The 21,320-nt window shown below is 38.2% G+C and overlaps 1 protein-coding gene across 2 annotated transcripts in view; it reads right to left on the bottom strand.

The window, feature by feature from the left end:
* SCUBE1 (signal peptide, CUB domain and EGF like domain containing 1) overlaps nucleotides 1-21,320 on the bottom strand; it is a 189,301-nt gene that overhangs the window by 154,558 nt on the left and 13,423 nt on the right. For both annotated transcript variants that reach the window (XM_063395410.1, XM_063395409.1), the window contains exon 3: nucleotides 3,182-3,310. In XM_063395410.1, coding sequence (XP_063251480.1) covers nucleotides 3,182-3,310 — 129 coding nt within the window. The remainder of the gene's footprint in view (nucleotides 1-3,181; nucleotides 3,311-21,320) is intronic.

Raw genomic sequence — 21,320 nt, 5'->3', positions numbered from 1 at the left:
TGTGTGAAGACTGAGAAGTAACTTAAACTGTTTGCCTGAGTTACTAATTTATAAAACAACAAAGATTATATTTCCTTTCCTTACAAGACTTGCTGAGGACAAATTTATTACTATTTACAAGGCATTAATGTACGTTCCTTCAGCAATTAATACTACAGAGAAACCTATAAAGAAAATAAGTATGTCTCTGAATATAGAGGGAAGGGAAGTGGAAAGGGAAGAGGAAGGGGAAGGGGAAGGGGAAGGGGAAGGGGAAGGGGAAGGGGAAGGGGAAGGGGAAGGGGAAGGGGAAGGGGAAGGGGAAGGGGAAGGGGAAGGGGAAGGGGAAGGGGAAGGGGAAGGGGAAGGGGAAGGGGAAGGGGAAGGGGAAGGGGAAGGGGAAGGGGAAGAGGAAGGGGAAGGGGAAGACTTAACTTGTCCACAGCATTTGCTGTAATTGAATACTGCAAGTTTGCTATTTATAAAGAAGATTTTAATCATCTTGCTGTACTGATGTTACTAGAAAGACATTCAGTGAAGATTTATAAAGGAATGTAAACCCTGTCAAGAAGAGATGGCTTAAGATTTTGCAGAGACCTCAGGCAAGCAAGATACCTAGAAATCCTAATGTCAAACAAGATATGCAGGAATTCTCATGCAATCTTTTTCATTACAAGAACTCACTGAAAGGTGAAAAGCATTGTTACTAATCTTGTGAAGCATTCTTTGTCTTCGTAGAATCCATGAAAAATAAGTGGTTTCTCAAAAAGCAAGAACAGATGGAAACCAGTGTACTCACCAAGACTAATACCTTTCAATGCCTAATTTCATCATGATGAAAAAGAAAATCTTTGGAATAAGCAAACCAATTTCCAAAATGTTATAGAAATCCTAATTTAAATTTGTATGTGCAAATACAGTGTTTGTTTTTGATTTGAGACCTCACTGCAACCTCTCACTGCATTTAGGTATTTCTGGTAGCATAAGAGAAAGGAAATAAAGCTGGTCAAGAAGAGAAGGGATTAGAATGTCCCCCTTTTCAAAAACTGATACTTTACTAGGCTGTCACAACAGTCAGTATAACTGATAATTTTACAATGTAAAAATTGTAGCAGGTGGGGTACAAATAAGGGCAGAAAAATGCCATTATAAAAAAACCCAAAACTTCTTTCTTTTCTAGCAATGGTGTCCCGAATCTGAGTCAGCACACAACAAGCAGCCATAGCAAAATTGGCATGGTCACTGTCACAGTTAAAATCTTCAGTCTAAAACCTTAAAAACCAGACATGCTGGCCCTCAGTAAACTCATCCAAATTTCAAAGCAGGAAGCAAGGAAGAGGGAATGAGCCTTGATTCCCTTTTCAATGCCTGTAAGTAAAATCAGATATTTTACTGACATGCTTAAGAGCATTCACTAGTTGCAGACACAACCTCCCAGTCCATGGCCTCAAAATCAGAAAGACAATTGTGACCTCTTTTAGTGTCCTAAGGTTGTACACTGGGAGAACGGGAGCTCTTTGCTATTATTACCATGTAGTCACCTGTTTGTATTGCTGTTGGCCTTTTTTTAATTTAAAAAACACCAAAAAAAACCCCACAAAAAAGAGCAAGTGGCTGAATAGAAATTAATGAAAATATAATTAGAAATATGAATATCTCTGTAGATTCAACCTCCTCATTTCATGACCAGAGAGCAATAACACAGACAGCAGGTCCAAAAAATCCCATAACTCTCCTCAATGGTTTATCCTTGATCAGGTCACTCCTTTTGCTGTTCATTGTTCAAAAGGGTTCTTTCTCTAATGGGAGTTGTTTGGACAAAGTTGAAACTACCAAGCTGTTTGAAACAATACATATGCACAGTTATTTGAATTCCAATTTGAACTATTTGATTATGTTTGTGTCCTGTTTTAGTAAGAATTTATGAATATTAGAATAAATAGAGTTTTTCTTTATTTTTTAAATTAATGTTTGGCTGCTCTTTGTATAAGAAATACCTCTTGCACCATTAATCATTTGACCACCTCAGGCTGAGGCAAATAAATTTATTTTAGTCTGTTCTATAACAAATGAAATTTGGAAGTTGGAGTCAGATCCCTCTCAATGGTCAGGATATATAATCCATCTGAAAAAATATCACTCTGTTGGAAAATAAATCCAGTACAAAATACATCTACTGAACGGCTAATCAAATCCTTGCCCTGAAATTACAGTTCTTTCATAGCTTCAGTTAGTGCAGACTGGTGATACTGGACTTCAATATTTCTGGTTCACTGCCTCATTTCTTGAATTTCATTGCAAATATCTCAGTTTCTGCTGAAGTAGAGCTGCTGCTGACACAGAAAAAACATTCATTTTACTCACTGTTTTATAAACATCACCTTGAAATTAACCTAGGAGTGTACCAAAACATGGTCATTGCATTTATATCGCAAATAGTGAGAGTCTCTAAGCACCAGAATTTAGCAAAAAATGACCAACAAGTAAGCAGCTATGGAAACTGGACACAGCAATGTAGGTTCATTTCTAGGCGACTGGTGTGAAGAAATTTCATAACAAAAACATTTACTTATGTAGCTTCTAGGACAAACCCAACCTATTTAAACCAGAGCAATGGCCACAAATCACAAACACAGATGCCCAAATCCTCAGGCTGCTGAGGCGATGAAGATCCTGCACTGGGCTTTGCACAGTCAGTGGACAGTGGCCCTCCAGTTATCAGTGATTAGAGCTTCTTCTGCCCTGTTTCACTGTCCAAGTATTCCTTCCTCGCTTACTTGAACTTTTAACATTCTGTAATTTATGTTCATACACCATATCCTAGAACTGTATTGCCTGAAAAGGGAAAAAAGGGGAGGGCAAGCTCTAAAGATACTACTGGGATCATAAAAGTTGGAAGAAACAGACAAAATATATCTCAGTATATTCAATACATTTAACAGATTTACTTTCCTTAAAGAAGAAGCCCAAGCATCCAGCGCAGGCTTTGGGGGTCAGGGTTTTCCTCAGCAATATTAAACGTGGGCACACGTTTGCTCCCTCTGTCTCCCTCTAAACCACACTGGAGCCAACACACAGGTTTGAATGTATTCATTGTGACCTGGATCGAGTCTTTACTGAAGACAGCAGATGAGAAAGTGCAGAAAACAGGTCAGGCCTTCATGCCACAGCCATGGAATGAAAGTTTCTTGCCAGCACTCACCCAGACAGTTGTGGCCATCGTGGGCCAACATGAATCCATCGTAGCACGTACACCTGTAGTTGCCTGGAATGTTGATACACTCGTGGACACAACCCCCATTGTAGAAGTCATTTTCACACTCATCGATATCTAAAACACAAGAGGAGGAAAAAGAAGCTTTTGTAAAAAGAGAATTCTAACAATACAGAAACATTTCTCCAACTGAGCATGCTTTCGATATATGGATGTCTCTAATCTTTCTTTTAGGCTCATATTGCCTACTTCATCCAATACATGGTCAGGGACTGAATGTATCAGGGTCATAGTTGTCTGAAAAGCAGCAAGACAATGTATAAAACACTCCTTCACAAAATAATTGGAGCATCATCACAGTAAACAATGATAATACTGTCAAAAATAAAAAGGAACACTTGATTTTGGTACACTTTATATTTAAAATGGAGTTTTTATTTTTTGGCTTCAAAATAATCAAACAGAGAATGAGTGAAACCTATGACTTGTAACAACTATGTGAAACTTACTGTTAATAAGACATGAGACAAAATTATGTGTTTTATAATAAACAAACTTTAATCTTCTGTATTAATCCACGTATAAGAACCACAAAAAGTCAGGTATTTTATTCTCAAAAGATATGATGGAGTTTTTTGGAGTTTTTTTTCACACTGGCCTGTATCTGAAAGAGGATCATAAAAGATGAGAGATGGATTCTGCTTCAATTACAAATAATCATGATCTTATCTCCCTCAAACAAAAAAGCACTTCTTCACTCATTCCAGAAAATGCAAACATTCTTCTTTTTACAAACTGTATTTTGACTTATGCATAGAGCATCAGTATCACACTCTTGTGAATAATTCAGTGGTGCACATCAACCAACTAAAAATACATAAATAATTAAAGATAGCCTCATGGCTTTATAAGTATCAGATCTAAATTTGTGGTGTGCTACACCAAAACCCACAGCTACTCTCCCTAAGTTAGGCAGCACATGATAAACAGATAAAGTTATCCTTTTAGAAAACCACCTGTTAGTATAGCAGAGCTATTCCAGCATTACATTTCACATGTGCCCTTCACTGCAGAGGTGATTGACATATTTCTGAATCAGGTTCATCTTCACACAGATTTTCTCTTCTTTTTTTTTTCCCTTTTAAAAATACTCCTTGAAAAGCTTTTGCTACCTGGCATCATACCCAGGTGCAACTCAAAGAGGACAAGGTGGTCTGGGGAGAAGCAGACTCCTCTGAAGAGCCAGCTCAGACTCAGCCACTCAGTGCCTCCAGCACTTCTGGCCCTTGGATTGAGGATGGCTGGGTTTGTCCCTCCTCACACAGTCTGGGACAGCAGGGACAGGCTTCTTCCAAGTTCTGTTGAAAGTCTTCCCCCTCATGTTGGCCTCTTCCAAAAATCTACCTTAAACTCAGAATTCTCCAAGTCTCCATCCACCTGCCTCCAACAGCTGTCAAGTCCCCCTTCTACAGCCTCCTCAGCAGCTTGAAAATGGAACTACAGACTTGGCTTTATCTGCAAAACCAACTGGTTATTTTGTTAACTCACCATTTGGCACCACAGCAATACCAGAAATAGGAAGCTGGAAAAAGGATCTTCCAAACAAAAATACAACCTGCTGCTTAAAGGTAAATGTCCTAGTCTTTAAAACACTGCTCCTTTTCAGAAGGTTCTCATTCTTTACTAACAATTTCCATCCATGGGCTGTGCAAGCGCCCACTCAGCACAGCCTGTGGTTGTGCTCTACCTTCCAAGTCCAGTAGGACAGCAGAAAAAGACATCTGTGATTTTTCTTGAAAACAAGAACCAGCAAGGCAAGTGCTCATTCCAAACAACCAACAATACACTCTCTGAGAAGCTGCTTCCCCTAGGCCACAGCTCCCTGTGCCTGGGTGCACATTCCCCAAATGTTCCAGTCTGGTTTCCACTCAGCAGAAATGTGCAGCTTCCATAACCAGTCATTAGGATCTCCAGAAACTTCCTGTTGTTCTCTACAGGCTACAGGGACAAAAATAAAGCTCTGCAGTAATGCCATGTTTTAACAGGCCAAGTCAATACTCAAAAAAGCATCTAACATGATTTTGATGTCAGGTGTGTCAGGACACTCAGAAAATATGGCATCTTCATTTCAAGGTTTGTTCTTAACTTTTATTCAGCAATGAGTCTTTTCAGAAGAGGGAATTCAAGAAGCTGTTATCACCTGTTATTGTTCCTCAGCATCAGACTGCCAAGGGTTGAGCAATTCCCTTTTTTTCAGACAATGAATCAAACAGGAGTATTTGTTTAAATCAGCAGTGGGAGAGCCTTCAGAAGGGACAAAAAAACAAAAACAAAAAACCAAACCCAATAAACAAAGAAATGTGAAGCCTTTTGAATGACTTCCCCTTACATAAAGCTGTGATTAGCAACAGAAAGTGATGATGCAATACAAATACTCAAATTACGGAAGGGGTAATGCAACAGATACAGAAACCACAAAAATAGCTAAAGAAACAGATTATTTGCATCTCATTCTCTCAGGAGTTCAAGTCACAGCTAACATTGCAAAAGGATTAGAAAATTATTTCTCCCTTCTGCAGCCCAATAGCTGTACAAAGCTAGAAGTGGAACCAAACATTCTAACTCCTTTTCAGAGCCATGTTGTGGGTTTTTTGGTGTTTCTTCCCTCCAAAACCCACATAACTATTTAAAAACTTCACCTGGCAGGTTGATTGGAATTTCTATCTCCAGTATAGCTAGCAAAACCAAGGGGCTAAGACTGGTGAATTTACATTTCCAAAAAAACCAAAGCAAAAACACACCAAAAAAAAACCCCCTGCCCCTCTCTCCTCCCACAAAAACCCAAACAAAACAAAACAAACAACTCACAAAAACAGGCACAATCCTACAAAGTCCAAATGCTGAACATTTTTGAAGCTCCAAGTGCCAAGAGAAATGTAAACAATGTGACTACCACTCCATCTTCTCTTATACCTGGAGGAAGACAGTCTTTAAAGAATGCCTCAGTGTGGAACTACTATAATTTATGGACAGAATGCTGCATCTGACATGTCAGAATACAGCGTCCTCAGTAAGCTTCATATGGAGTAAAAGTAAGAGGAGTACATTCAGTCACATAAAACCTTTAGGCTTGCTCTTCATTTTGTCTACTGTAAACCTCAAGATTTGCAGGGGCCATCTGTGTTCATTTCCTTTTGGTTAGGTCACATCCTATTCTTTTTTTCTTATAGTTGATAGAATTGGGTGTTAATCAAAATCTCAACTCTAACAACATCTGAGAAATTCTGCTTTCCCTGCTAATTTTGTAGCTTTAACCATCCTTAACATTTTTAGCATTTGGTCACTTAATATTGTCTTTCATCATGAAGGAATTACCATAACAAAAACCAAAACCAAAACCAAGAGGAAAAAAAATAAATGTAGGTATCCAACCATGAAATTGTGATGGAGTAGGTGCATCTACTGATGAATTTGCAAGGTTTCTCAAAGGGAAACCTGAAGTTATATCTACACTGGCAAAATACTTATAAAGTTTTCAATTCCTTAAATTTTGGCTGTTCAGATGGGGAACTCTTGGGGTGTTTAGTAAAGAAATCATCTTAAAAAAGAATTGCAGTATTTCCACTACAAGAGAAATTAATTTCACGTGGTACTACAATGGCAGGAATCATGGAATCTCAGAGAAGAATTAAATGCACCAAAATGATTAAGAAGGTGTTGAGACATTTTTAGTACTTACATAACCTGCCAAGAACCTATTTGAGCTTAATGTATTCAAAAGAGACAGCAACTCCCAATCCCAGGGCTGGAAGTAAGGACAAACTCAAATGCTGGCAAAATAATGTTGATCATCTCTTTCTGGAACTGGTTTAGAAAAATCTCAAAAATCCACTGCTTGTTTCAAAAGTTTTAAAGTAAAAAATGATCAGGAAAAAAGAGGTAAAAAGAAACTTGCTTACTTGGGTGTACTAGTAACTGTACTGGTTCAGCTATTTACCAAGGTGGAAGAGGCTTGGAAACTCCATCCTAATTCCTTCTGGAAAGCAGAGGTGAATCTTTGTGTTACTGTCTGGAAATAACTCTTTGAGCAGGGAACACAGCCATGCTCTGCTGCTGCCCTCCTCAAGGAGCAGTGGTGGTACTCAAAGAACACCCATTCCATGAGACTGCAGCTATTATGCAATGCAAGCATCCAAGAACTTAAAAAAAAATAAAATAAACAAACCCTAGACAAGTATCTGATAAAATCTGAGGATGTGTTACCTTGAGGATGTGCTGTAATTTGCAATCCTTGCATTTCAGTACTAGGAAGAGAATTGAGTTTAAGTGACCTTATTCTTTTTAGTCTGATGGGACCTGTATTTCCCTTATACATAATGGGGTTGATTCTTCTTCCATTATTAGAGGTGAAATTGCCCCCCCCCCCCAGGATTTGTTTAATTTGTATTCTGCCACAAAAAGATGGAACTCTCATGAGCCTTACAGTGCCACCCTGCAGAGAAGCAGCTCTTCCAGAAGCACATACAACTATGAAATGTTCAAAATAAAACAAGAATCAAACTCTTCTGCTTCCCATATCACAGTATTTCAGCTTTCTGTTTCAGCAGAGAAGACACATCAGCATGCAATACCTAATGTCCACAAGAAAAACCAAACTGTAAAACAGTGAGGGAAAATGGCTGGTTCCCATTTTGTCTGAACATTTTCAGCAGTGTCATGAAATTTACTGTGCTAATCATCTTTCCCAAGCAGTAACTAGCTCTCCTAGAAGGTGGCACAGAATTTATGTCAAGAAAGTAAGAAGTTTACTCCCAGAAAAATTCATTCTCATTCTTCATTGCATCACTTGCAATTAATTAAGTTCCTGAATGTCCAAAAATCATTCCAACACATGCAACAAACTTTGTCAGCACAGCTACAGATCATCATAGGCACAACTACTGAAATCAAAGCAAATGCGTGCATGGATTTGATGAATTTTGGATGAGTGTCACAGCTAAACTGTCACAAGAAGCCTTATGGCTATTAATATACAAAAAGAAGAATGACTGAGGCCTGGAAGTCAACGAGCCAAATTCAGTGTTTAGTGTTGAATTCCACAGATTTCTATAGAAAAGGGGAAAGTGTGCATTGACATAATTTTTATCTTGGCATCTGTCAAGGCCACAGATCCCAACACTCACAATGCAATAGAAGATGTTCGAAACAGGCGTGGGATTGAACAAAATCTGTGTCCGTTTTAGAGTATTTCTTCTCTAGCAATATAAGAGCAAGATCTGGAGCTGATTTAGTGAACAAAAACTTCAATTGACTTTGAAAGAAGTAATTTATGTGCTTGGACATTTTAAAATAAATAGCCAAAGAAAGCTGTCTGCCCACATCAACTTCTAATTTAGAGAACCACAAACAAAAGCGATTGTGTAGGTATATTAGGCAGATGTGGAATATCTCATAAGGAAGCTGGATCCATTAAATAGCTAGAAAAAGAAATATTAAAATCTTTGTAAGTATATCTTGATGGATGGAGCCATGTATTTCTTCAGTATCTAAAGAAAAAAAATATTTGATATTCATCTTCCTTTATCTAACTGCTTTAAACAAAATACTGCCAAAAAGGCACTATGGAGACAGTAAATAACATTGTCCTTACAAATTTGACAGGAAAGAAACTGTGTTTTACCTTCTTGCTTGAAGAGGGGTTGCTGCTAGCCCCTACAGAGGGAAAAGCATACCAGATGCAAAATTCTCTTTTATTGGCTGTCTTCTGCTAAAAAATATCATCCTACAGTTCTGCAACAGCAGCATCTTGCCTGCTTATCCACAACTATTATGCAGCAAATAACACTGCAAGACAATGGAGCCCATATTTCCATGTGGTAATATTTTTCACTTTTATGGCTTCTCTACTTAGAGCTTTCAAAAAATGTTTTTGATTCTTTATCGAGTTTTGGTCACTGTTCCTCCGAGGGCTAATGCACTATCCTCATACCCACAGAAAAATACAGGAAAAAAAGGCCCATCTCTAGGTTCTAAATCCTACACAACTAAGAGCAGATTTACAGTGCAGAACTGTCTTCCTCATTGCATAGCTTCATCCAAGCTTGATCTCAGATGCTTGTGAAAGAAAGCAACCTTGTAAAATCCAAAGATAAAATAGCCGGAGATGAAATCCCAATCCTACAAAAGCCACGAGGCTTTTTTGCCACTGGCTTAGTGAAGACATATTTTATGGGATTCACAGTAGAGAGATACATGAGACAGGATCAGCACTGAAATTTTTTGTTCCCATTTCCAATTCAGAACAAACAGCAGCATAGCACTGACAGCGCTACTTTAAAGGAAACAAGCAGAAGTGAAGTTACATGCACACTGACAAGAATTACAAACAAGTTCAAGTCCTGGATCACAGATCAGCATCTTATTCTTCTTCATAACTGGGTTTGAGACTGCAAACCCATGAACATAAGTAAAAATTACAAGGGACTATTTATATATTTATATAGATATTCTTTGGCAGAATCAACGTTTGATATGCTTTCAGCAGACATACATCATACTCTGGACAACTTGAACCTAAGGCAGTTGTATTTCCCATTTCAAGCTGCACTTTCCTTAGGAAGGGAACCAGTTCCAGATCTGAAATTTTCCAGGATAAAAGCTCAAACATAGGTTAAGGACCATTCTGGTAAAGCGCAGGTGAAATTTGCCAGTAACTCAGCTCTCAGGGAAACACCCAACCTAAGCAACAATACTAAACATATTAGATTCTTACAAAGAGTTTAACATCAGCACATTTCCACATATTGAAGTCTGTTCTACTCTTAAAATCTGCAATATCTGACCCATGTATGAAGAATTGGGTGGGAAAATGTTATCAATTATCAATTTCACTCAATCTGATTTGATGAAATACCACTTTCATCTGTGTTTTGAATTCAGCATCTACTTCAAGTCAAAATTTTATGAAGAAAATATTGACATACTAGGACTCATTCAGTATTTCGACTCCAAACCCTTCACCTTCAGAGTAAAGTCCACTTTTGAAAATCTCTTTCCACAAAAAGCTTGTTAAATCACTTTTTCTATAAAACAAATTATTTGTTACATCTGGTCCTCCCTGTGATACTTTATTTTTTTGACTCATAAATGTTAACATCTTTATTCTTTAGATGCTGTGACCTTGTAAATGTTACAATCTAATGAATCAGGGGAACACAGAGTGCAGTTTTTACAGCTTTCAAGTTGCCATGATGTTTTCAAGACGCTTGTGACAAAGAAAACTGTAAAATTTGATAGCCATTAGGACTTCTCTAAGAGGCAAGGTCAAGGGTGGGCAGGCTGGGAGCAGGGTAAATTCAGAAAGAGCAGCCGGATGTTTCTCGGTGGAGAAGGAAAAAGAACAGGTACAATACATGGTTTAACATGAGCTTTTTTTCAGTGTAAATCCCTCAAGAGCCTTTCCACCATGGGTACTGCCTCTGCCATGTTTTTCCCATTAGTGCGTCCACAAAGAAAAAGAAAATTCAATTTTACAACTTCCTTCAAAAATGTCACAAGCCCCTATTTCCCAGTATTAAACCAGCAATAAAATGAAAATGCCAGCTTAGTGGACATGATTTGGATACAGTCTGTGGTATTGTTGTGCTGTTTTTCTGGAAGCCATTTCTGCCAGTTTCCAGAAAAGATCAAGTACTCTCTAGCAGTTTTGTTTCCTTTCCTTCTGCAATGGCTAAACACAAAGTTCATCATGCTTTATATCTTGCTGAAGTATTGTCTGAAAGAAGTGGGGGCAAATGGAATACAAACCAGCTATGTAAAGGTATGTCCAGCAGGTTAAACAACACACACATTTTTGAAGTGTGAACAGTTTCATATTTAGAACTATCTTGCCTAAAAGCATTTAGGATACATCTGAAAGACAGATGAGACATCATCACATTTATCACTGCCTGTAGATATGAATTTTTAATTTTCTGTAATTTTAAATTTAATATTATTTTAATGTTGTTTCATAATTTTTCCCTAACCACAATTATTAACTTGTAATTTTAAAGAAAGCACAGAGACAGCTATTAATGATCTCTATTCTGCCCTGTGTCTGTAAATTCTTTTCCTATTATTATACTGTGTACAGCAAGCATGAATCAAATTTTCAAGTCACACAGAGTTTAGATGGCCTTACAGGAGTCACCTTCACTGATTGGGGAAAAAGAGCTTTCAGACACAAAAGTCCTTGTCTAAGGAGGTGATGGAGTAATTCAAGTGAGTTTATCAACTGTAGAAAACGTAGGTGTGTTTAGAACTTGCTACTTTCCAAGTTTTAGTTAATGATCTTCAAATATTGTGCATCATACAAAGAGAATTAAAGAGTCACATTTAAAGAGACGAATGACTAGACAATACAGAGCACCCAGTGCTGGCTTCAGCTGACTCAGCTGACACACTGGGAAATGAAACAAGGCAACAGATAATGAAAATCCAAAATTTCTGCAGTGGCTGAATGGTTATATCTCACATTCTTAGTGAATAACCATCCCATTCTTCATTCATCAATTAGAAATATGGTGTCTGGAGACTCCCTTCCTTACATTTTTCTTGAATTCACCTTCCCTTTCTCCATTTCCTGTCACTGTTCTCTTTCCTGTGCATTTTCCTCCTTAATTAAACTCTTAGTTTGAAGAATGGAAAGAACATTTTTAGTGGCTGGACACTGATAAGCCAATCAAACTCCCAACAGACACAAGAACCTGCCCCTTTGATTCCTGCTCTGAGGATGCCTAATGTTCAAGGCAGGTATTCCTGCTTCAGTCCACACGTACCTTGCCACTGGAAAGTTATCACTCAAGTACAGTGAAGTAAGAAATATGCAAAAATATTGAAGAAAGGTAACATACAAACTGAAAGCTGAGATTCTGCATGCATTTGGTGTCACTTGCCAGACACCAAAATACTCTGTATGGTGGCATCTGTAACACCCCAGAAGCAGGAACGGGGAGGAGATCAAATAAGTGATATGGAATACTCTTCACTTAGGACCTTACAGAGTTTCTGACTGCTTAATTGCCAATTCTTCCTACTGCTTTAACACTGGGGTTATACAGAGCTTTTTACCTGCAGTACCTTTGGAGAGCTAGAATAATTTATGGGAAAAAAATAATTAAGCAGAGTTCTTTCCCTAGGGAACACGATATGTTCTATTATTATATCTGAGTATTACCCCTGTGCGACATTTGCCATCTCGACTAGCACAATGGAAACTTATTTGGGACCATTCTAGTTTCATTTATAGTAAATTGATTTCTTTTTCTAGATAAACCCAAAGTTATTGTAATCCTGCATTCAGCATCTTGAACCCTTGATTAGAGTCTGGAGCAGCTTGACATTTGTCTTAATTGATATTTAAACAGATTGGCTGCAAGTTCTTTGAAGCTCAAGTGAGATACCCAAATAAAGATGGATACCTGTGGAGCATGTAACAGTTTTAGAGTCTGTCTTTATTTAGTAGCTGCCATGCCCGACAAGCTCAAGCAGAGAGGTTTCCTGTTCACAAGCTGTTATGAATGTGAAACATCACATCTGACAGCATTTTTCCCACCACTTCTAAATCACAGATATTTCCACCCCAATTCCCTCTTTAAATATAATGGGAAATGTTTGATTCTACATCAAATCTTCAAAGTTCTTGGTGATCTAATGGAGAGTATTTCTGTGTCCTTACTGACACTGCTGGTGTGCATGCATCCAAATGATAATTGTTTCAATAACTCATGGCAAGAGGTTGTTCCTAGATCTTTAAATTCCAATATGCAACTATAAATTTTGAGAACAATGTTCCAAGTAGTGAAATTAGCTCATTGATACAGATATAATACACCTACTTTTTTTCCCAGACTCTGGAGGCATCTCATTCTCAGATTGTTTATCTCCAACCTTATTTGGCACTTCATTTTTAAATGTCTGTCCACTGACAGAGGGAAAAAATCTCAGCCTTCAATTCTGAAGTAAATTTCTTTATTACTTATCATTGAAAAAATATTAACTTTTTTATGTGGCCCTTCATGTACGGGAACAGAAGGTTGCTTCTTGCCCATTTCAAAATGAGTTAGTGGCAGATTATGCACTCCCAAATGGAAGATTTCCTGGTGTCACAGAGCACACGCTTCCTCAGTCCCTGGCAGAGTGACACTTCTTCAGTTTCAGGATGAAAAATCCAACACCACAAACAGTATGAGAGGCTACAGAGTCATGGTTTTCAACCTTCCTGGATGTGAGGAACTAGTATGTTTTCCAGCAGAAGTGGAAACACTCATATAGCAAATTTATATCTTCTGACAGCAGGCTTACCTTTTCAAACTATTTTCCCCACCTGCACTTTAGTGGTAGTCCTTGGGCTCCTGCAGACTCCTGGCTGAAAACTATGCTGTGATGGTTAACCACTTGGGGAATATAATGTAATTTATATTACACAAGATTTGTAAAATACAGAGCTTCCTGTCATCCTGTATCACATGGTCAAACATCCTACTCTGTATGAGATGCATATCAGATGTTAATTTTGCCACAAAAACGGGCAGGGCAGTCCCACACAAGCAATCTGTCTATGAGCAGAGCAGCTCTGCATTACACTGCTGCTGTGCCCTGCAATGAGGGAATCACCTGTTCAGGGCTGCCTTTCATTTCAATAGTTCCTGAAGCCATGTGGCTACTTCGAAACATGATCCACAGAGATGGATCCACACTATGAATTCCTTTCCAGACCCAAGGCTTATGAAGCTCCAGAAACAAACTCTGACTCCTATTTTGCCACCTGTCCCCTGAATACAGACAAATCTGTACCATTCCCCAGCAACATCCTTGACGAACTGAAAGTCTCTCAGCATTTTGGTTTTCAGACAACATTAAAGAGCAGCCTACAAGGGAGTGCCACTCTAAGTCCTTCACAGGGATCAAGGCTGTAACTCCACACCCACTAAACTGCAGCTGACTGGGCAGTAACTTGGTTCATCAGAACACAGCTCCTTCTTTAGTTTAGAATCATCACGTTTGATTTTCCTGTAAATAGTTTTTCTACCTAGAGAAGCTTTTATCCAGCCTAGGAGGGTGTACATGATGGTAAAACCATTGTAACACACATGGAATGCACTGAAAAATGAGAGTATTGCTCATTCTCATTAGGACTCAATGAAAGAGAAGTCCCTCACACTCATGGTAATTAAGACTCCAGAGTACACCTGGCAAGAGTAATCTATTAATACCAGCATGTTGCCTGATTTCCAATAATAATAGTTTTACATTACATTTCTTTCTTTTATCCAGGAGATAGCATCGAGGATTTCTTACTTTCCTTCTCTTTTCTACGGTGTTAAAAAGACTTTTCTTAAAAAAAAAATTCAGTGCTCCAGCCTAGATACAGATGCATTATTTGTATTTAGTTTATGTTTTCAGGAGAGTGCTGTTAATTTTGCTCATGACTCCCTTGCAGAGCTGTGGGTATTTTTAGGAAAAAACCCAGTAAAATAGTTGAGATGACCCTACATTAAGCCATTTACATGGCTCATTTATGAGCTTGATACATTCACTTCAAAAAGATCTGAAAAGACTAAACTGAAGAGAAATCATCAAATATTTACAACACCATTTTAAAAAAATCTGAGATAGTCTTGCAAAAAAGCTTAAACTCATTTTTGTCCACAACCCTTCAGCTCTGTGCATCATCTAGAAAGCACAAAAGTTACCAGGCTACAAATTTTGTTACTATGCAAGAGTTTAAGATGATCAAGTCACATTTTGCACCTGTAATGAAAATTTAAGCTTGTTACAGATTTGTGTTTTAGAATCTCACTTTCATTAAGTTAAACCTTACTAAACCTGTGATAAAATAACCCTAAATGTGGGCACACACAAGCACTGTCTGAAACAGTTCACAGCTCTAAAAGCTGTCTCCATCAGGACTGTACAATGATGAAATGTGGAGCTATTTTCAAGATGCCAAAACAGTTGGCAATTTTGCTGCACAACTCAGAATTCTGGCACAGCCTCTCTCGGCTTCTTAACAACAATTCTGTCTCCACAGCGTGCAAAGTACCTGCCATGCAGTTTTGCTTGGATGTACAGACTGAATGTTTTCCATTTTTTTTGAAAGCATGGACCTGGCCAGTATCAACAAGAAGCCCTAGATGTTGTTGTAGCTGATGAATGCAAAACAGTTTTGTTTTCAAACAAATACCACATTGATGTAATTTTTTTGATTCAAGCTATTTTATTCCTGAAACAGAGAACCCAATCCTACTGATACATGCTGACAGTTCTAAGATTTTATCCTCAGAGAGTTCATCAGTTATGATGTAGGCTCTCCTCAGTCTTTGAAAAGGCCACACAGAAATTAGTCTTGTGAAATCGAGCCCTATTTATCACCAGAGACAAATACTCAGAGAAAACCTAACAAACATTGGTAATCAGCCTTTGATTTTTGAGTGTGGATGTGCAGCCACTGTCCAACAGAGACATAAATGTACGGATAGGGAACAGTTGAAGTCAAGCTACTGGCTCTTCCATCATCATTACCCTTTCCAGACTCTCAAAACATTTCCTAGACTCTTTGACAACTACAGAAGTAAGCCATACCAGGAACAGGAACTAATGAAGTTACACACTCATCTTTGCTGGACATGAGGGTGAGACGAGGCCAGGCCAAGCTGTACAAACACCAATTTCAATGTGAGGAAAGCCCAGGAGAAGTGCTAACGATTAAATTTAACATTCAAATCTGAAAAATGTCATTGCTGACCTGTGAATCATCAAATATTTTCATTTATAAGCTGTGCTCAAATCTGGTGTTTGGACAAGAAAGGGAGATAGGGCAAACAGATGCAATTTCAGCTTTGCCATGAAATCAGACAATTTGGCTCCAGTGTTCAAATATCCTGTACTCAAAAGCACACAGAGCTTCCATTAAAACTATTAAATGAAAAAAGGATGAAACTGCAGATACAGGAATAATAAATAACAGGGCATTTGCTGTAAATAGAAGACTGCTCATATTCATAGCCTGGAAATCTTCCTTTGGGAATTTTAAGCAATCATATTTGTTCATTATGTTGGGGAGAATGCTAGGTAGAGAGAACCAAAGAATACCTAAAACTTCTGTGCAGTATTGAAATAATAATCTACTTTTGACAGAATGCACCACAGAAAGCCAAGATATACAACTGTACTGACCTCCTCCCCAACAGCAGAGGGATAAAAGTGGCTAAGGTTATATAAATAATTGTTTAGTCCTGTAGATCTATTTCCAATACTCTCATGTAGATGATTTCTAATGAGATGCCTTTCACAACAATGTTGTTTTATTATACAGAGAGAAGAAAAATGCAGCAATGTCTTGCCTAAAGACTTGATTAATAACCCAATAAATTGTTTGGGTTCGGGTTTTTTTTGTTTAATTGGACAGTACATCCAACATAAAACTACAGATTTGAGTTGTCACTTCTTGAGTTGAGTTGTCACTTGTTCTTCATGAATTTTACATGCTTCTTCCTTCTTCCCATCTTTCTAGAGAATCCCTATTTTAGCACTGTCTCTGGTGTATATTCACAGTATTTCTAAGATACATAAACAGAAATCCAGGAGAGAAAACATTATAACATCCTTTCAGTTATCCACTGAAAACAGGGCAGCAAGGCCTGACTAGTCAACTCACTCATAAATAATACAGGACTTCAGCCTCAGTAAAAGGCTCAAAAATGAAATAATAGGGTTATGGGTGTTTATCCACAGCATCTGATTTAACAGTGCAGTCATCTGAAGTTCGGTCAAACATCCAGGTCAAGCTTTTCAAAATACCTATTAATTTTTCACAATGACTTGAGACTCTCCTTAATGAAGTCTCATTTTCAGAGAAGTGTGAAGGGCTGTCATTCTGAAGATGCTGTTAGCTCCCAAGCCAAAAACTCAGGTTTGTAGGGTTTGTAGCCCATGTAGGGAAACACAATGTGAGGTCCCTGTTAAACCACATTAGATGGGAGGCTGCAAAGAGACAGGTGTACACATTTACTTGTTCCTGCACAATTCTTTCCTAGCATTCTGAGCATGGCTAATCACCGTCTACCATTCTGAGTTTTGCAGAACACCTGGAGAAGAAAACATACTTATTTTCTATTCCTCCTCTGAAGATGTCATTAAACAGAGTGATGTGAATGAAACTTCTGGCTCAGGAGGTCTTGAAGTCTCAAGCTGCATTCTTCCATTTCATGTATTTTTATAATCTACTGGAAGCATGCACTGTTGGCCACTGTCAGAGACTGCACATCAGGCTAGACAGCTCTTCTAACTTGGTCTGGCCAGCTTACACACTTTTGATATTAAAAGATAAATACAGGTAGGGACCAGCTTCTTTGCATCCACCATAAAGATTTTGCCTTCTGTACTGGATGTAATTCAAAAATCTTTGTATATTCCATCGGCACAGAACATGAAACTAACTGGACAACAAGGAGAAATTCTAAAAAATACTCTAGGGGATTTCCAAAGATCTGATGACTAGGCAAACAAAACTGACATTCAAGAGGGCCTGTCCATATCCATAACTGGCACAAGTGACTTTTTACAGAGTTTTCTCCCAAGTGCATATAGAGGTCTAGTAGACTTAGCATATAATGGACTTTTAATTTGTGTTTAGTTTGTGCAAGTAGGTGATTTGGCCACTAAGTTAAAAGCATTGAAAGTTAAATAGCGGTATGATCATAATCTAGCAGTGCTTCCTGAGCAGGATGCACTAAGAAAAAAAAATTTAAATAATTAAAAAACATAAAACTGAGACTGGGAGGATAAATTTCATAATTATGCAATGATAATATGGCACCTTAAAAATACCTGGTAAAATTTGATGCACAAGTTCAGAATATTCTTCATTAATTTCAAAGAAATTTGAATCTCAGAGCTGCAGGCTCTTTGCCCTAATACATCTCATCCAATTCTGTAGATGCCCACATCTGTGTCAGAAAGAAGACTCTTCAGATTTATCTGATCTATTTTTGTCTCTGATAATGCATGGTAAATTGCATGAAGGAAATTTCTTTCCCTCAACCATAAAGGGAAAGCAAAGCAAATGCTTTAAATGGGCTGATCTGTACTACTGAGATCCACCTTTGGAAAGATGAAATCCACCCTCTGTCCTCTTCAGACAGCCCTGAAAAGCACAGGAGCTCTGTTAATACACCAAATGCTCAACAGACAGAGCCAGGGCCTGCCTCCCTCACAATATAACAAACTTGATTTATTCTCAAATTTAGTTCTCTGAAGGAGTGCAGGGACCATACTCAAGTACCTGAGCACAATTTCAATGTTGAACTAAATGAATTAGAGGGTGTATTATTAATGATTGTAAGTGACTGACAAGTGTTTGCCTGAGGACAGACAAATGCAGGAAGCGAATGCCTGTACAGATTCAAATGTTAGTCTTGCAACTTGTGACCCCAGAAAACTTTTAAAACAAAGGCAGAAACATGTTTTCAAATTACCACAGGAAAAGTAAAGTAATCCCACCCCCACCAGTCAAACAATTTTACAGCCAGCAGGCTGCACAAAACCACATGGAGGAGATATTTTTAATTAAGTGCAATATAAGGAAAATAATGGTTACCCGTATTCAGTCTAAACAATTATTAGCAAAAGGGTCTTAGTATTTTAAAGTAAGTCATTTAAGAGAGGCTTACTGTTTTAAACATAGGCTGCTTCCGATTATAAAGTAGAGCTTTTAATTAAGATTAGTAAGGCCTAATTCAAGCTGTAATTTGGTTCCTTTCCTAACGTCTATTAAAACCAAGCAATTAAGGTTAAATGGGTTGAAGCATTTAAAGCACTCCCTCCTGCTTCAAATACTATAATAGAAAAGACTATGTCAGGGACTAATTCAGACCAGAAGACATGTATTTAATTCCCTTAAATTTTTTACTTCCTTGTTGATCATAAAGTTTATTGAAGAAGAAACTATTGGTAAACTAGGTTTTCAATGGAACAATATGAACAATAAAACCCCTTTTTTTTTTTGGTTTAAAAACCAAAATATAAAATACAAATTCTGCAGTTTTATAAAGTTTGATCCTACTATAGCTTTTTTTCCTTAAGTTCATAAATATCAATAATAAGAATATGCACTAAACTTCCCAGTGGCGTGTGCTCGTACTTGGCATGGTCTTAAGCACAGATGTTGAGTGTGTACTTGACAAATGAAGGCAGAAGTAAACTACAATTTATACTACTTACATGAATGGACTTCTAAAGCATTCCCATCTCACCAATTATTTCCGAATTTTACAGCTTCTTCAAAGACTGAAATTCTTCATGTTTGGTCCCATCTTTAAGACCAAGTTCTTTTAGCAAGTTCAAGCCAATTGGGGTGAGCAAATCAAGGCTGTATTCCTGAGGGCACAAGAGCCTGCCCCACATCCCTCTGCCTGGCTGTGCCAGACCCATCTCCAGCAGGACCCTCTGGTAACACACTCAAACCTTTCACCTGCCTTTTGGACTCGACAGAACTCCCCCAAAGCACCCAAATAAATCACAGTTTTAAAGACAACTGTCTTTAACAGGACAACAGGCTGTCCTTTCCATCAAACAGGAGACCCACAGAAAATTCTGTGTGCAAACAGGACCACTGGGGTGCTCTCACAGCTACAAGCACTGGCACTTTCCTCAGTGAATGGCATCACTAAGGAAAACACACTGGTCCTTCCAGAAAGTGTCCCCCCATCCCCTGAGTCCAGACTCTGACTAACTCAGGCAATTGTGTGATGTAATCCTACTCAAGATAAAGGCTGATGTTGTGGAGCAGGCTACAGAAACTGTCTGTTGCCTTCCATACAGACCACCAGAACACTTGTCTTAAAACTAGCTCAAAATTATGACTAGTAGCTAATCATAGTATCAATATTAATGGACATCACTAAGAGCCTTTCAGCGTAAGCAGTACAGGAATGTATTCTAGCAACTCTTTTCTAGTAACACTTTTTGGTTTTGAGCAGCCAAGTCCAGCAAAAGAACTCAGAAATGTGCATTGGAAACTTCTGTATTAACTCAAGGTAAAATGTGTCATTAAGTTATTCTAGAAAATTAATGCTACTGCTGTTGCTATCCTGAATAGATTTCTGTGTATTTTCTATAAAAGGAACAAAAGCTGAAGCTTTTGGGTTTTGCTCCACAAGACCACCTGTGATGCAGTCAACAGGTATTTTTTTTATAATGCAGTTCTTGCACTTCCCTCAAGAAAAAGATAAAAAAAAAAAAAAAAAACAACCTTCAAAATAGACAGTGAAAGGATGCAAAGTACAAGAAGGATAAAGAAGAGAAATGTGTTTAATATACACCTAGATGTGATCGTTAATACAAAACGTAAGTGGTAACACCTTAGAGTTTACCATATCACAAAAAGTATTTTCCTAGTAGACAACCATACTACAAACAATTTGATGGGGTTGTTTCCATTGTTACAGCTTTTGAGAAAACTGTATGATAAAATTTCTTCATTCTGAAGTCATAATCTCCTTAAATGTAAAACTGTGTGTATACAGAAAAAACTCCTGCCATTTTCACAAAGTGAAACTTTCTATAGCTAATGAAACAGACTATATCCAACCAAAGCATTTCAGTATTCAGGTTTTTATTTCCAGACAACTGGCTGAGGTTGTCTTTCCTCTCTTATACCCATTCCCTGGCTCCCTCTTACAGCAAAACAGTCACAGGTCAGAGAAATCCTGGCAGTCCTCCTTCCCTCATTTGTTTCCTGCACTCTCAATATGTATGCATGCTCTCATCTGAAGAGAGACAAAATTGCTTCCTTAGGAATTCAAGCCAAGCAAAAGCCAGAGGGTTCCACTTGTGTCTGCCCTCTGGTAGCCAGATACTGCAGTTAGCCTCCCTCATGGCTTTGGGTTTGGCCTGCAGCACAGCCAAAGGAGGCTGCCTTCCCCCAGTGTGCCCATGCACACAAAGCCATGAGGGCCCTTGGGAAAATCCCAAGGAAAATCCCAAATCAGGAGCAGGAGTGAAGCATTCAGAATATCTGCCTTTGCAGAGGGTGCTGTAACAAAACCTGCACAAGGATCAGGTGAACTCCATCACTGTGCAAGCA

The sequence above is a fragment of the Prinia subflava genome, chromosome 4, assembly GCF_021018805.1.
Source record: "Prinia subflava isolate CZ2003 ecotype Zambia chromosome 4, Cam_Psub_1.2, whole genome shotgun sequence".
NCBI lineage: Eukaryota > Metazoa > Chordata > Aves > Passeriformes > Cisticolidae > Prinia > Prinia subflava.
Note: the sequence above shows the minus strand (reverse complement) of the source record. Positions and strands in the feature narration are given on the sequence as shown.